This window comes from Microtus oregoni, unplaced genomic scaffold (genome assembly GCF_018167655.1).
Source record: "Microtus oregoni isolate MIOR12 unplaced genomic scaffold, Mior012 000113F_000, whole genome shotgun sequence".
Taxonomy (NCBI): domain Eukaryota; kingdom Metazoa; phylum Chordata; class Mammalia; order Rodentia; family Cricetidae; genus Microtus; species Microtus oregoni.
In genome coordinates this window covers 1,197,267-1,214,292 of record NW_024544739.1, presented here as the reverse complement: position 1 = coordinate 1,214,292, position 17,026 = coordinate 1,197,267, and the positions used below count along the sequence as shown (strand labels likewise).

The following is a 17,026-nucleotide window of genomic DNA, read 5'->3' as shown; positions in this document are numbered from 1 at the left end:
TTGAACACCCGATCTTTTGATAAAGAAGCAAAAAATATCAAATGGAAAAAAAGAAAGCATATTTAACAAGTGGTGATGGCGTAACTGGATATCATGAACATGTAGAAGGATGAAAATAGACCAATATCCATCACCATGCACAAAACTCAAGTCCAAATGGATTAAAGACCTCAACATAAAGCCAGCCACACTGAACCTTACAGAAGAGAAAGTAGGAAGTACACTTGAATGCACTGGCACAGGGAACCACTTCCTAAATATAACACCAGCAGCACAGAAACTGAGAAAAACAATTAATAAATGGGACCTCCTGAACCGGAAAAGCTTCTTTAAAGCAAAGGACATGGTCAACAAGACAAAACGACAGCCTACAGAATGGGAAAAGATCTTCACTAACCCCATATCACACAGAGAACTGATCTGCAAAATATAGAAAGAACTCAAGAAATTGGACACCAAAAGATCACAAAATCCAATAAAAAAAATGGAGTAGAGACCTAAACAGAGAACTCTCAACAGAGGACTCTAAAATGGCTGAAAGAAACTTAAGGAAATGTTCAACATCTGATGTAGGTGAGTCTTCTTTCTATGTGTTTCTTTCATTGGTTAATTATTTCGGGTAAAGCTAGCAGAGAGCCGGGCTGCAGCCAGCGGCTCTGATAACTACAAACATCCTTAGTCATCAGAGAAATGCAAATCAAAACAACTCTGAGATACCATCTTACACACGTAAAAATGGCCAAGATCAAAAACACTGATGACAACTTTTGCTGGAGAGGTGGTGGGGAAAAGGGAACAGTTCTGCATTGATGGTGGGAATGCAAGCTAGATGTCAGTGCAGCGATTTCTCAGAAAATTATGGAACAAACCTTCCTCAAGACCCAGTAATACCACTTTTGGGTATACACCCAAAGGATGCTCAATCTGGCCACAAGGGCATGTGCTCAACTATGTTAATAGCAGCTTTGTTTGTCATAGCCAGAACCTGGAAACAACCTAAATGCCCCTCTATTGAAGAATGGATAGGAAAATATGGTACATTTTACATAATGGAGAACTACACAGCAGAAAAAAATTACAACAGCTTGAATTTTGCAGGAAAATGGATGGAGCTAGAAAACATTATTTTGAGTGAGATAACTCAGACACAGAGAGACATTTATCACACGTACTCACTTATAGGTGGGTTTTAAACATAAAGCAAAGAAAAGCCAGTCTATAAACCCCAACCCCAGAGAACTTAGATAACAATGAGGACACTAAGAGAGACTTACATAGATCTAACCTACATGGGAAGTAGAAAGTAGAAAAAGACAAGGTCTCCTGAGAAAGAAAATTGGAAGCATGGCGACCTTAGGAAAGGTTTGAGGGGGAAGGAGAGAGGCAGGGAGTAGAACATAGAAATATGTAGAGCAATAAAAAATGTGAAAAAAAAGAAAGAAAAGAAAAATACTAATCAACTACCATATACTTAAAAAACAAAAGAAATAGTTATGTTAAATCAATCAATTTGGTCAACAATAGAGATAAGAATTATAGTTAATATTAGCTATCAAAAAATTAATAACCAAACCAGTTAATACTACTTATCAAAATTCACTGCAATGACAAGTCACATGAATAATCTGCAAAACTTTACTCAAATTTTATTTCTGGGAAAGAAACATTCAGAATGTTCAGGTGTTGTACTTCTGAATGATAAAAGTCTAGAATGGAGTGCTCTAACGTAGTAGTTTTCTAGCATTCTCACAATATCCAGTTTATACAATAAGGAGATGAGAATCACAAAATTAGAAAAAGGTTCTAAGTATCATGACTTAAAAGAATGAACAATTTCTGAACACAGGATTATAGCTCATAAGCAGTGTAGTTATTTAGCAATGAATAAGACTACGAAGTTTGATCCCTAAAACTCTGTAATCCAAACAGAAAAAAGTACATCACTAGTATAAAAGGCTATTACTTTAGCTATCCATATTGAATTATCTTCATGAATCAATTGAAGTCTCCAACACAATCTATTCAGAAAAAACACATCTATAAATAGGGCGGTTAACATTTCTATACTTAAAGTAACTATGAAGCTGTAAAGGGTTGCATTAAATTAACAGAGGGGGACTTTCAGAAATTGAAGGTTTCTAGAATAATTCGTAAGTGAATACTTATAAAATGCTCTAAATGTAAAAGGAAGATAATAACTAAAAATTTATTAAGTTGATAAGGAAATGTTCAACATCCTTAGTCATCAGAGGAGTGAAAATCTAAATAACTCTGAGGTTACATCTTACACATGTCAGAACGGCCAAGATTAAAATGACAACTTATCCTGGAGAGGTTATGGGGTAAAGGGAACACTCCTGCATTGCTGGTGGGAGTGCAAGCTCTCTATAGCCAACTTAGAGGGTAGAAAAGGACAGTAAGAAGCTCAGAAATGTAAATGGTTAGAAATCAAAATACTGAAACTGAACCACTATTCTATTTTCCTACAAACTTATCACCACAAAGGATTTATTAAGAAGTTTGTTTTCACACAGTATGTTCACATTTCAACTGCAAATTTCAAGCCATATGGAAGATCATGTTGGAGAGAGAGTAAGTCTGACTGGAAATTAAGTATTTAATTATCCTCAGAATTGCAGAGACTGTAAAATCAATAAATAAATTGTAAATTTAAAATAACCATTAAAAAATGAAGGGTTTTAACAAATAAAGACAGCAAGGTGAGCAAAAATAAAAACCAGGAGATGAAAATTTTTTAAAAACAAAATAAAATATTAGCAATAAATAGTATAATAAGAAAGAAGGAAAATATGGACGGGATTGTTAATAGACTAGTGTTCCAACACAGAAAAGCAGAGAGTGAATTAAAAACACTAATATCCAGAAATGTGAGATACTTATATATCCAAAAGAAAGAAGAATGAAAACTAAATAGAAGTAATTACTAAAATTTTTCATATGGTTTTAAGCAAGATAAAGTAGTGCCTAATTGCTAAATGTTAGGTGGCAATCCTAGAAATAACAGATCAAAATTTTTAAATAAAAATCTTTGAGTACCAGGATTAAGTTTTGCACCGTGTTATTAGTTCTTTTTATTTCACAAAAATATTACTTTTATTTATCTATAGTGTATATACACTTATTGAATTCCCAGTTTCATAGTATTTTTAACATAGTGCTTACATATCTGTTTAGACACCTTCTCTTTATGTGGCTTTGGAAATGTTGAAATATAGGCTCAAGATAAAGGAGGAATAATGTAAACATACACATAGACTTGCACAAAGGAATGAAAGAAGAAAAGAAGGGAGGGAGTCGGGAAGATTAAAGATGCATACAAAGTCAGATAATCTGAGTTAAATCCCAACAACATAAATGGTAGAAGTAAATATGCACTTCCATATATTCCATGTTTTCTGTTTTCCATACATAATAAGTTAATAAATAACAAAAAATGAAAGTAAATTATCAACATTAGATAATTGGTCCTTTCTAAAATCTTACTTGTGAATAAAAATTCTTACTCCCATGACAGGAAAAGAAACAATTTTTGAGATCTAAATCAAAACAAAACTTTAATACTCATCTATATCTTAATACTTAAACAAATATTTCATTGATTTTTATTTTACAAATGAAGGGAAACAAGTTTAAAGTTTAGTAACTTGCATGGAACTTGAACATAAATAGCTTATTTCACTCTATGCTTCTGACCAGCTATAATGAGTAACTTAATAATTTTGCTCCAGATTCATAATTATCTTTAAACAAAGTAAACACAAGTCTTCAGCATACATAATATTTAAGTTTTTCCTGTTACTAACAGCTAGTCATTTTTCTTAAGTACAATGAGACAGCTTTTTTGGTTAAAAGTTCAGAACTATTATCCAATTGTTAATTTTCTACAATACCCTAAAATATACTATAATCATACCTGGTTCTTTTGGAAAGAAGACTGAGACTGCCCATCAGGAGCCTGCCCCTGGTTTTCATTCCCTCCTACTGGAGAGCCACGAGTCATGACTGTCATGATCACCAAAGAAAAGACCTTCGCTAGTTTTGTCTGTTTATGGAGTTGTCCTAAGAGAAGAAATTATAATCTACTCATAAGAGAGAAAGTACGAGCATGTGCCAATCCCTAAAATCTCTAATTCAAGAGCAAACAATACTGCAGAAATTACTTTAATAACCTAAAAGTATAATAAAAATTGAAAAGACGAATAGGAAATCAACCTAACTTTAATGACCACTCCAAATTTAAGCAAGATCTCTATAATTTGTAATACAGGATTATAAAAATGAAACAAAAGTAATAAAAATTTTAACAATATTTTTACTCACCCTGATAAACTGTTTTACCGAGAAAACAAGACTTGCCAGTTAAGTAAAGGCCAAAGTATAACACTAGAATCCTCAAAGGATTACATTATGACGAGAGATTTTGCAAAATAACACAATAGCATTGATTAAAACGTTTAAAATATTTAGGACAGTGATTTTTAACCAAAGGTATAAATCTGAAAATAAAATTTCCTGTCTTTTCTAAGGATGCTAATAAAGCCTGACTTTGGCCTGGACAGGGCTAGACCACCTTTCTAAGGTTAGAACTTGGTATTTGTTAAATATCTCTAAGAAAATAATGTGCCAATTAGTGAAAACCAAGTTTCACACGAAAAGCCAAGTGTTGGAAGTCAAATAAAGTAAAAAGGAATAATCTGACATTTACCTGAAATAATCACAAGAACCATCTCCAGCTAAAAGAAGTCATGATCACAAAAAGCAAGCTAGATAGAGTGAAAACTGAATAACCAAAGGAATTGTTTGATCATATTGGTAATTGATCAGTTACCAATACATAGGTAAAATAATTTAATAATAACGGTTTTATAATAATAATGTAGTCTTTCTCGTGGATTAATTTTTCTCGTATACAAAATGGTTATATTTTTTATGAATAAAGAGGCACAAAAGGAAAAAAGCTCATTTTCATGTACTTAAGTAAGCAAAATATAATCATAACCTAGAGTCTAACTTTAGAATAAGTTAAAGTACTATAAACTTTAGTAATAACCATAAACAAAGGAAACCAATAAAAGTTAATTTTTGACTGAAAAATTTACTAAATTTTTTAGATATTAAACATCATTATGGTGAGGACAAACATGAATTTTTCTTAAATACAAAATGACAATTGTCAAGAAATAATGTGACCTATCACCATATACAAAACTAACGTCCAAATGGATCAAAGACCTCAACATAAAGCCAGCAACACTGAACCTTACAGAAGAGAAAGTGGGGAATACACTTGAATACATTGACACACAGCACCACTTTCTAAATATAAGTCCAGAAGCACAGACACTGTGAAAAACAATTAATAAAAGAGACCTCCTGAAACAAAAAAAGCTTCTGTAGAGCAAAGGACACAGTCAACAAGACAAAACGAAGGTCTACAGAATGGGAAAAGATCTTCACTAACCTCACATCACACAGAGGTCTGATCTCCAAAATGTACAAAGAACTTGAGAAATTGGACACCAAAAGATCACAAAATCCAATAAAAAAATGGAGTACAGACCTAAACAAAGAACTCTCAACAGAGGAATCTAAAATAACCGAAAGACACTTAAGGTCATGCTCAACCTCCTTAGCAATCAGGGAAATGCAAATCAAAACAACTCTGAGATACCATCTTACACCTGTCAGAGTGGCTAGAATCAAAAACATCAATGATAGCCTTTGCTGGAGAGGTTGTGGAGGAAGGGTTACCCTCATCCATTGCTGGTGGGAATGCCAACTTGTGCAACCACTATGGAAAGCAGTGTGGTGGTTTTTCAGAAAATTAGGGAACAAACCTCCTTCAAGACCCAGTAATACCACCTTGGGGTATTTATCCAAAGGATGCTCAATCATGCCACAAGAACTTGTGCTCAACTATGTTCATAGCAGCTTTGTTTGTCATAGCCAGAACCTCGAAACAACCTAAATGCCCCTCGACCGAAGAATGGATAAGGAAAATGTGGTACATTTTACATAATGGAGAACTACACAGCAGAAAAAAATTACAACAGCTTGAATTTTGCAGGAAAATGGATGGAGCTAGAAAACATTATTTTGAGTGAGATAACCCAGACACAGAAAGATATTTATCACACGTACTCACTTATAGGTGGGTTTTAAACATAAAGCAAAGAAAAGCCAGGCTATAAACCGCAACCCCAGAGAACTTAGATAACAATGAAAACACTAAGAGAGATTTACATAGATCTAATCTACATGGGAAGTAGAAAGTAGAAAAAGATAAGATCTCCTGAATAAACTGGGAACATAAAGACCTGGGGAGAGAGTTTAAGGAGGGGGGGGGGGCAGGAAAGAAACAGGTAGGGGAGCAGAGAAAAATGTAGAGCTCAATAAATATCAATAAAAAAATAAAACAAAACACCCCAAAGGAAATACTGTGATCCTAGACAAGTAATAGACCAAAAGTGGAAAAGAAAAAAAAAGATAAAATATGCACACTTATGTATCCATTATCTCCATAGTGATGATAATATCTTATAAATTCTTACTTTTGTTGTCTATGAGTAATCATTTAAACAGCCTATGTAAAAATTTCATGACAATCTTATTGTTTTCTTATGGTTTGTCTTGCTAATAAAACTAAAAAGTTTTCATTAAATTAAGGCAGGGTAACTCTCTGTTATTAATTTAAATCTGTTCTATAGATCGAGAGCAACCTATCTGTTTTGGTACTGGCTTCGTATCTGTCTGTTTTGGTACTGGCTTAAATCTGTTCTATAGAAAGACTGAGGAACATACCTATTTTCTTGCAAGAAGGTCATTGTTAAAAAATGGCTTTCCCTTTTCATTATTTATATTATGTATAAACTGCATTGCACCAGGGTGATTAAATTCAATCAGGGTAGTTTTTGTTTGTTTTTTCCCATTTTTCAAGAGAGGATTTCTCAGTGTAACAGCCCTGGCTGTGCTGGACCTCCCTCTGTAGACTAGGCTAGTTTTGGACTCGGAGATCCCCCTGCTTCAGCCTCCTGAATGCTGGGATTAAAGGCCTGTGCCACCGCAGTCCAGTTCTAATTGCTTTTAAATAACAAAAGGAAAGGCTGGAAAGATGGTTCGGCAGTTAAGAGCAGTGGCTGTTCTTACAGAAAATCAAGGGTTGATTTCCAGCATCTAAACAGAAGCTTTACTACTGGCCAGTTCCAAGAGAAATACTACTTGTTTCTGTCCTCTGAAAGCACTAGGCATACAGTGTGCACATATATGCAAGCTAAATATTCATCCATATAAAACAATAAAAAGGTTTATAAAAATGAAAAAGTTTAAAAACTATGTACTCAAAAGCTTACATTGGGCCAGTATGAAAACATGTACCAAATAAGTATATGAGAAGACGTGCCATGTTACTTATCCATTAATGAGGGGCCTACAAAATAAAACCCCAAATAAGAGTATCCTATACATTCACTAGAAAAAAGTCAAATAAAGACTGAAGGAATTGAAAGCTCAACAGCTGCTCATAGGAACAGAAAAGGAAAGTTATCTGGAATACTACTATTTAAATAAACATAAATTCAACTATTATTTAAATTAACATTCAACAATTTTATATCCACAAGCCAATCAAAACATAATTGAAAAACTGATTCTGCAAAATTAAGTTCTTTTCTGTCAATTTAATAGTCTCAAAGTAAAAACAACCCAAATATTAACCAACAAACGAGTAAAGTGGTTTGTGCATATATAATGGAATACCATTAGTATGCCATATAAATACCAATAATTTAAAATGCACACTATTGCATAATATAACATTAATTTCAAAAACAGGGAAAAAGCTATACCCAAACATTACATATTGCCCAGGTGGCAGTGGCGCTTGTCTTTAATCCTAGCACTGCAGGAGGCAGAGGCAGACAGAGGCAGGCAGAGCTCTATGAGTTCAAGGCCAGTCTGATCTACATACTTAGTTTCAGGACAGCTAGGTTGTTATACAGAGGAACCCTGTCTCCAAATAAATAAATAAATAAATATCAGATTATGTGTTTGCTTTATGTGTGACACTTGAAAATTAAAAATTAATGATGAAAAATCACCTATTAGAAATTATCTAGAGCTAGAAGTAGAAAAGAAGCAAACATTATTGTTTGCCTAAGAATGGACTACATTAGATTGAGATAGCTTTCAGAATTCTATAAACACAATTTATTGAAAATCAGATTTGTACATAAAACAGGAAAAATTTTATATGTAAATATCTTTGTGACACTATTAAGTTAATCAGCACAGTTATGAAAACAATATTATTTATCTATAGCCTGTTGCAAAGAAATCAAAATAAGAAACTTTCTTTTTTCTGTTTTTGAGATAGTGTCATGATAGAGTTCACACTAGCTTGCAATTTGCTATGTATCTCACTCTACACTCAAACTCATGGTCCTCAATTTCAGTCCCACAAGTTCTGAGATAGGACTCTCTAAGAAACACACTTTAGAAAACAAAACAATATAATGGCTGCTGATAGAGCTGAGTGGGAGAGTGTGCTTAGCATGTTTTCAGGACTGGGTTTGAGGCTCAGCACTGTCAAAAGAAAAAGGTTTCTCGAGTTGAAACAATTATCATTCAGGTTAATCAAAAGTTGATTTGCACAAATGGTAACCTAAGTTTGTGCATTTTGTATATTGTAGTTTAAATTCTACTCTTCTAGAAGCTAAGTATTCATTTATATAACTCATAAAAACCTCTTAAAAATTACTTCTCTAGGGATTGGAGGAAAACAGACTGAACATTCATTCATGTTAATGCTGCTTAGGAATAGTAAAGAAAACTAGTAAATCTATCCAACTTATTTTAAAGCCAGAAGCAAACAAAAAAAATCATTGTGAACTCACCAAATAAATTCAAGCTTTCATTCTTCCCACACTGGAAAACATAAAGTTTAAGATGTTAAAAGTAAAATCACATGACTGATCTTTGAATTAAGAGTAAACAAAGATACCTTCATATTCACATATGCCCAACTATCAGCTAATTAACATACCAAGGAAATGCAGTTTAAGGTTCTTTCAGCTTTTCAAGATATGGATTGCAATTATCAACAGTAGTACAGTTAACCCTTTTATCATATAAACTTATTGATAATTTGCCTTAAGATACTGAAACTTTATAACCAAAACACCCTAATTCATTTTGTAAAGATGTAAAAAAAAGTAATCAAAACACCTCAAATAATTTTAATGACAGTGGACAAACGTTAGTTAGATTTACAAGATGAACAAGCAATGTCTCATTAAAAATTACAGCTCGAGTATTTAGGAATCCTTGAGTCAAAAAGTTAAACAAAAATTTCAAAGTGTAGGCAAAAACCAAACAAATTCTAACTTGTTTCCATTATGTCAGTTATGTACGTAACGCTTTTATAAATACATCATAAAACCTAGTTTTGCATCCTTTGAATTGGTACGGCAATAGAAAAACACATTTATGAAACATCACAAAAATCAGATCCACCACTAACTAAGCCAGATTTTTCTTTTTTGAACAGAGAAAACCAGATAAAGTGGCAGACCAAGGCCAGCTTAGGAAAGACTTTTTCATTAAAACATCCTTCGAGGTATGTTCAACCTCAGCAGCCTCAGGAAGGGCAAAAATGTTTATTTCTCTGGAGAAGATGCCACTAACATACCGGAAGTGGGTAGGCAAATGTCGCTTGGCCAAAAGCAGTATCCGAGGCTTAGCTTGACTGTAAAATATTCATTGTCAGGAATGACATTTGGACCAACCCGTGGGTGCACAAAAAACAAGACGCGAAGCTTTAAACAAGGACCAAGCTCTTTCTGCACTCAGTCCTCAAAATAACGGGAAACGGAAGGGGAGGGTCAGCCATTTTCTCGCCATACGCAAACGTTAACAATTCGCAACAGCCCGCCTTTTTAAAACACGTGACAGAGAGCATAAACTAAGAGTGATAGATCTACAAGCCACTGCTTCATTCTCCTATCCTGTCTGAATTCCACTGAGTAGTGCTTCGTCTCTTCTGAGGCCACAAGTATAGTGGCCGCGTCAAGAATCAAGAAACAAATTTCAACAAATTACTGCCTGTGGCAAGAGTGTGCCTTACCACAGAGACCTAGGATACTATCCCGGCTTCTCCCCACAGGAAAAAAAAAACAAACAAACAAACAAAAAAAAACCGAGCTTCTTACCTTTTCTTCTCTGTCCTGGGAGCCGAATGCTCTAACCGCGGAATTCCGTTTCTGTAACTCCGGGCGTTTTTCTGGCGTCACCTCCGATTTCTCCGGTGATTATGGGTACACTTTTCTTTGATCACTGTTCTTGGTCTTGTGATATCACAAGAATGGCATAACCAAGCAACAGGAAACAGGGGAAAGGGAATTTTAGGTCCTTTTAATATACCAACATGGCGGATCGAGTGATCCTCCACACACTAACGGACCGTAGCTACCAGCAAAAGCGAAAACTCCCAACAGTTTTTGCGCCACGCAAAGGCTCAAGGGATCGTGACGCACGGAAGCCACGCCCCGTAAACCTTCCCTTACGTACTTCAAAACGGTTCCTTCTTACATGCCGTGGTCCTTACCTTTCTTCTTCCGTTCCCCCATTTCCAGCACCAGTAGCTAATAAATGGTTCGGTCAGAAACTGGAGGACAAATGACACTTAGGTTCCCACTTACCTATAGCGGGCGCTTAGGCACTACCTGAAACTTGACTTTGTGCTGGGAAAATTATACGTGGTCAGAGTGATCAAATTTCATAGTTGTCCATAAGGCCCTGAGACTGCTCGCATACATGTATAATTTCATTTTTTTTTATTTTTCAAAACAGGGTTTCTCCGTAGCTGTTTTGGTTCCTGTCCTGGAACTAGCTCTTGTAGTCCAGCCTGGCCTCAAACTCACAGAGATCTGCCTGCCTCTGTATAATTTTAATATCGATGATTGACGAAAATGATTGATTACCATTTTGAGGACAGTTTTCTGTTTTTCTTTTTATTACATTAATTTATTTTATTTTAATTTAATATGCATTGGTGTTTTGTCTGCATGTGTATCTGTATGAGGGCGCCAGACTCCCTAAAGGTGTAGTTACAGGTAGTTCTAAGCTACCATGTGGTCGCTAGGAACTGAACCTAGGTCCTTTGGAAGAACAGCAGAAGGCTGAGTGTGTGACATCCCGGGGGAGAACTGTCCGGGAAGGGAGCACAGCCCCCTCAGCTCCTGCTGCAGGGGCTTCTTTGTTACACAGGACCCTGCATATCCCCCACCCCTGCAAGCCTGCCCTATTGTCTGCAAGGTCCTTGGCTGTAGTAAATAGGGGGCAGCGGGACTGCGTCCCCAGCACCCCGGCTGCCCACATGGCTAGCTTATGCCCCGAAATAATTACAGGGACACTGTATTCTTTTAAACACTGCTTGGCCCTTTAGCTCTAGCACTTACAGGCTAATTCTCACATCCCGATCAACCCATCTCTAATAAACTGTGAGAACCAGTCTTACCGGGAAGATTCTAGCCTAGTCCATCCTTGGTCGGAGCTTCATGGTGTGTGTCTGCCCAGGAGCGGGGCATGGTGTCTCTCTGAGGCGTCTGCTCCCGAGAGAAGAGCTGTGGAGTCTGAGCTCACTTCCTCTTCCTCCCAGTGTTCTGTTCTGTTTACTCCTCCCACCTATCTTCTAACCAATAAAATGGGCCAAGGCAGTTCCTTAGTTCCTTTATTAGCCAATGACCTTCCTGCCCAGGAACAGTTCCTGCTCCTGCACTAAGGCTATCCACCCAGAGGGGCGAGTGTCTACAGGCCTGGCAGGCCTGAAGGTCTCCCACAAGTGAGTGCAGGGCACCTTCAGCTTTGGCTGCAGGGTCTTCTTTGTTCCACAGGACCCCACCCTCCCCCCAAATTCGCCCTTTTGTCTCGGGGGGGGGGGTCCTTGGACTGCCAGGTGTGCTAAGGAGTTCCATCCAGATGGGTGAATATGTGCCATCCCTGGGGCAAATAGTCTGGGAAGGGAGCACAGCCCCCTCAGCTCCTGCTGCAGGGGCTTCTTTGTTACACACGACCCTGCATCCCCCCCCAAGCCTGCCCTATTGTCTGTGTTGTGCTTTCCTGTCACTTTAAGGGACAAGCCATGCCCACTTTCATTACCTCTGATCTTGGGCCCTTCCTTTTCTGCTTCCTTGATGTACGTGCTTTTTATTATAAGGAAGACCTGGGAATGTTATGGTTTTGGTCTCCTTAAGAGACAAGCCACACCCATTCCCCTCCCCATCCGCTGAGGCAGACTGATCTTCAGCTTCCGGCCTGAGCTCGCTCTCTTTTCCATCTTCCTCTCGGAGAGGCAGCTTTGCTTCTGCCTTGCTCCCCACTTCTTAGCTGCCTCCCTTCTCTGTATCTTTCCCCTCTTCTCTCTCTCTCTCTCTCTCTCTCTCTCTCCCCCCCTTCACCCTTCCTCCTCCATAAACCCCTGAATAAACATTCAACCTCACCCTGCATGTCATGTCTATCCATGTTTCTGTCTTCTGCCCGCCCGCCATGTGTCTCCCTGCCTGGTACCAGCCACTGCTCAGGGACCAGTAGCTGTCTCTGCCTGGGGCCCACTGCCTGCTGCCACATGGCCTGCCACCACTGCTCTGGGACCAGCAGCTGTCTCTGCCTGGGACTGGCTGCTCCCAGGGCCTGCTGTCTGCTGCCACATGGCCCGCCGCCACTGCTCAGGCCGCCACTCTGGGACCGTTAGCCATTTCTACCTGGGACTGGCTGCGCCCAGAGCCCGCTGCCTGCCACCACATGGCCTGCTGCCACCATTTGGGACCTATAGCATTTCTGCTGCCTACTGCCACGGGGATCTTGGAGCATTTTTTAAAAAAGAACAAGATTTTGGAGCCATGACTCGGATGATTCGCCCGCCCCAGACTTTCACCTAGGGCCAGAGTTCCGGCTGTAGGTGCCGTCCGGGACTTTGAGCTCCCTCTTGGGGCAGAATCAGGACTTGAGGACCTTCTCTACAATGACCCACGTGTTCCATCTGCCTGGACGCAGTTCCTCCAAACAACAAGGGGGCTGGAGAGATGGCTCAGTGGTTAAGAGCATTGCCTGCTCTTCCAAAGGTCCTGAGTTCAATTCCCAGCAACCACATGGTGGCTCACAACCATCTGTAATGAGGTCTGGTGCCCTCTTCTGGCCTATAGGCATACACACAGGCAGAACATTGTATACATAATAAATAAATAAATATAAAAAAAATCAACTAATCATGAGTGTCCCCATCTTGGCTAGCTTAACCATCTCTTTTAACCCAAGGGATTGACCATTGAGCTCCCAGCAACCCTTCACGGTTTTTAGGGATGGGGGGACCTCCAACCACGGGCTTTCAGGGCCTCGGTGGTTCCCTTCACTGGCATTCAATTCGGCTTGTCTCCTGCACTAAGCCTGTGCCTGAGACGGCTGGCCTTAGCCAGCCCCTCAGCTCACCCGCGCCTGGAGGCCCAGGGTCTCCAGTTCTCCCTCTTTTTCTTTTTTCATTCCTTTTCTTCCTTCTTTTCGTCGTAACTGCTGCTACGGTGCAGCATGCCGCTACAGTGCGGCCTGACCTTGGCTGAATCCCTTCTGCCCGGGAATCCCTCTCCCGTCGGAGGCTCGAGTCAATTCAGTCAGGTTATAGCACCCCCCCCCCCCCCCCCCCGTGAGCTCGGACGCCTGTTCACAGGGCCTGGGTGTTCGTGCCATCTGCATCTTGCCTTAACGGGGAGCCGTTCTCGTTGTAGGCTTGAGGTGCCACGGTTTTTGCGGGTGTTTTCACAGCCTTGACCATGGGAGCCAAGCCATCCAGACATATCACTCTGGCCTCATGCTTTAAATGCCTCACACTTATCAGTCTCTATCCAAAATGGCCCCAACTACCTTAAAAAAATTTAAATGGCCTGTTTTTTCGGTTCCAGCATTTTGCCCCTCCCCTCTGCGGCTTTTGTTATGGCATGGCAGGCTCTCCAACAGAGCAGACTACACGTGGTGGTCGCCATCTTGGCTGAGGGCCAGATGGGTCAGGTGACTTTTTCTGCCATCTTGGCTGAGGGCCAGATCACATGACCACACTCTCCTGGTTTTACCCTGCCTTTTCACTTGGTTTTTACTAGACTCCTCATGCTAACTCTGTTAAATGTGTTTTGAGCAATGGCATGTCTCTGATAGGGCCCATCAGAGTTGTCCACATTGCCCAATTCCTGTTCATTCTTTCTATACATAATAATACATATATTTTAAACTGGTGAGAGGTTTTGCAAGGTGACCTCACCAAACAAATTTCAAACCAAATTTATCTTCTGTTTTCACAAAGCCAAGGAGTTCTCGTGAGTTCCAGGGAGCCGAATTAAAGAATCCACCTTAAACAGGTCAGATACATCCCCCTCAATTCCCTGGTCCTAAATTTTTTTCCCCTTAATTTAACTTTGTTCTTTGTTCTGCCAATACCTTACGGACACCAGACATCCCCATGCCACAGACATCGGTCAGAAGCAAAGAGACCAGCTATGCCAGGATGTGACCAGCACCCAGCCTTCTCTCGTGCCCACCCCCCAAAGACGACACCCATAATCAGCCGGAAGCAGTCTTGAGAGTTCGCCGCCCCAGTTCCTTTGGGCTGTGGTGCCTGGTCTCCTGCTATTTATTATAAGGAAGACCTGGGAATGTTGTGCTTTCCTGTCACTTTAAGGGACAAGCCGTGCCCACTTTCATTACCTCTGACCTGCCCACCGCCATCTTGGGCCCTTCCATTTCTGCTTCCTTGACGTACATGCTTTTTAGTATAAGGAAGACCTGGGAATGTTATGGTTTTGGTCCCTTTAAGAGACAAGCCACACCCATTCCCCTCCCCATCCACTGAGGCAGACTGATCTTCAGCTTCCGGCCTGAGCTCGCTCTCTTTTCCATCTTCCTCTCAGAGAGGCAGCTTCACTTCTGCCTCACTCCCCACTTCTCTCTTCCCCCTTCTCTGTCTCTTTCTCCTCCTCTCTCTCTCTCTCTCCCTCTCCCTCTCTCTCTGTCCCCCACTTCACCCTTCCTCCTCCATAAACCCCTGAATAAACATTCAACCTCACCCTGCATGTCATGTCTACCCATGTTTCTGTCTTCTGCCCGCCTGCCATGTGTCTCCCTGCCTGGTACCAGCCACTGCTCAGGGACCAGTAGCTGTCTCTGCCTGGGGCCCACTGCCTGCTGCCACATGGCCTGCCACCACTGCTCTGGGACCAGCAGCTGTCTCTGCCTGGGACTGGCTGCTCCCAGGGCCTGCTGTCTGCTGCCACATGGCCCGCCGCCACTGCTCAGGCCGCCGCTCCGGGACCGGCAGTCATTTCTACCTGGGACTGGCTGCTCCCAGGGCCCGCTGCCTGCCACCACATGGCCCGCCGCCACCATTTGGGACTTACAGCATTTCTGCTGCCTACTGCCACGGGGATCTTGCAGCATTTTTTTATTTTAAAAAAACAACAGTCTGCAAGATCCTTGGCCCAGGAACAGTTTCTGCTCCTGCACTAAGGCTATCCACCCAGAGGGGCGAGTGTCTACAGGCCTGGCAGGCCTGAAGGTCTCCCACAAGTGAGTGCAGGGCACCTTCAGCTTTGGCTGCAGGGTCTTCTTTGTTCCACAGGACCCCACCCTCCCCCCAAAGTTCGCCCTTTTGTCTGGGGGGGGTGTCCTTGGACTGCCAGGAGTTCCAGTTGGCTGTGCTAAGGAGTTCCATCCAGATGGGTGAATGTGTGCCATCCCTGGGGCAAATAGTCTGGGAAGGGAGCACAGCCCTCTCAGCTCCTGCTGCAGGGGCAGGGGCTTCTTTGTTACACATGACCCTGCATCCCCCCCCAAGCCTGCCCTATTGTCTGCAAGGTCCTTGGCCCAGGAACAGTTCCTGCTCCTGCGCTAAGGCTATCCACCCAGAGGGGCGAGTGTCTACAGGCCTGGCAGGCCTGAAGGTCTTCCGCAAGGGAGTGCAGGGCACCTTCAGCTTTGGCTGCAGGGTCTTTTTTGTTCCACAGGACCCCGCCCTCCCCCCAAGTTTGCCCTTTTGTCTGGGGGGGGTCCTTGGACTGCCAGGAGTCCCTGTTCCTGTGCTGAGGAAATCCATCCAGACTGGTCCTGGGCCCAAGAACAGTTCCTGCTTTTGCACTGAGGAGATCCATGCAGAGAGTCAGTCACAGCAAAAATTGGACCAAGACGCCAAGTCTCTCCTGGATGCATTTGAAAAAAACAGATGGGCAGGTGCAAATGCAAGAATTCCTCCAACAACCTGAGAGGCACCATGACATCACCAGAATACAGGGATCACACAACAAGAAGACTTGAACACCCTACTCCAGGAGAAGTAGAGGAAATCAACTTTAAATGGAACACTATGAAAATAATAGACGACCTTAAACATGATGTGAAAAACTGCCATAAAGAAATGGAGATTTTTAAAAATACTGCAAGATCCCTGGCGGACCCGCCATGAGCGGCCCGTGGGGGGCCGGGAGGCAGGCGGGTCCTGGTGCCCAGTCCCAAGCTTGGGGGAAGGCCCAACCATGCAGCACTGGGCTGGTCCCAGCGGGCTGGCAGGTGTGAGCAGGAGGCGGGAAGAAGGAACATAGGCAGACACATCATACAGAGTAGAATTGCATATTTATTACTTAAAGGGGGGAAGAAAAAAGAAAGAGGAGAGAGATAGAGAGAGAGAAAGGCAAGAGAGAAGAGAAAGGAGAGAGACAGAGATGGACCCGAGAGAGAGACACGCGAGCACCAAGAAAGACAGACAGAATCTAAGATGGCAGAAGGAGGGCAGGGGGTGTGGGAGCGGGCACGGCTTGTCTCTTAAAGAGACAAAAACTATAACAGAGATGACAAACCAAAAGGTAGAGGAAATGAATAAATCTCTCAAAGATCCCCAAGTAAACCATGAAAAAGCAATCAAACAGGTAAGGGAAACAGTATAAGACTTGAAAAATAAAATGGAGGTAATGAAGAAAAC

At 41.1% G+C, this 17,026-nt stretch overlaps 1 protein-coding gene across 1 annotated transcript in view; it reads right to left on the bottom strand.

Annotated features, from left to right (window-relative positions):
* The window catches only part of LOC121443765 (probable ubiquitin carboxyl-terminal hydrolase FAF-X), a 143,037-nt gene extending 139,007 nt beyond the window's left edge, over window positions 1–4,030 (bottom strand). The window contains 1 exon segment of the mRNA XM_041645561.1: window positions 3,935–4,030. Within this exon segment, the coding sequence (XP_041501495.1) occupies window positions 3,935–4,030 (96 nt within the window).
* Between the last annotated feature and the right edge of the window lie 12,996 nt (window positions 4,031–17,026).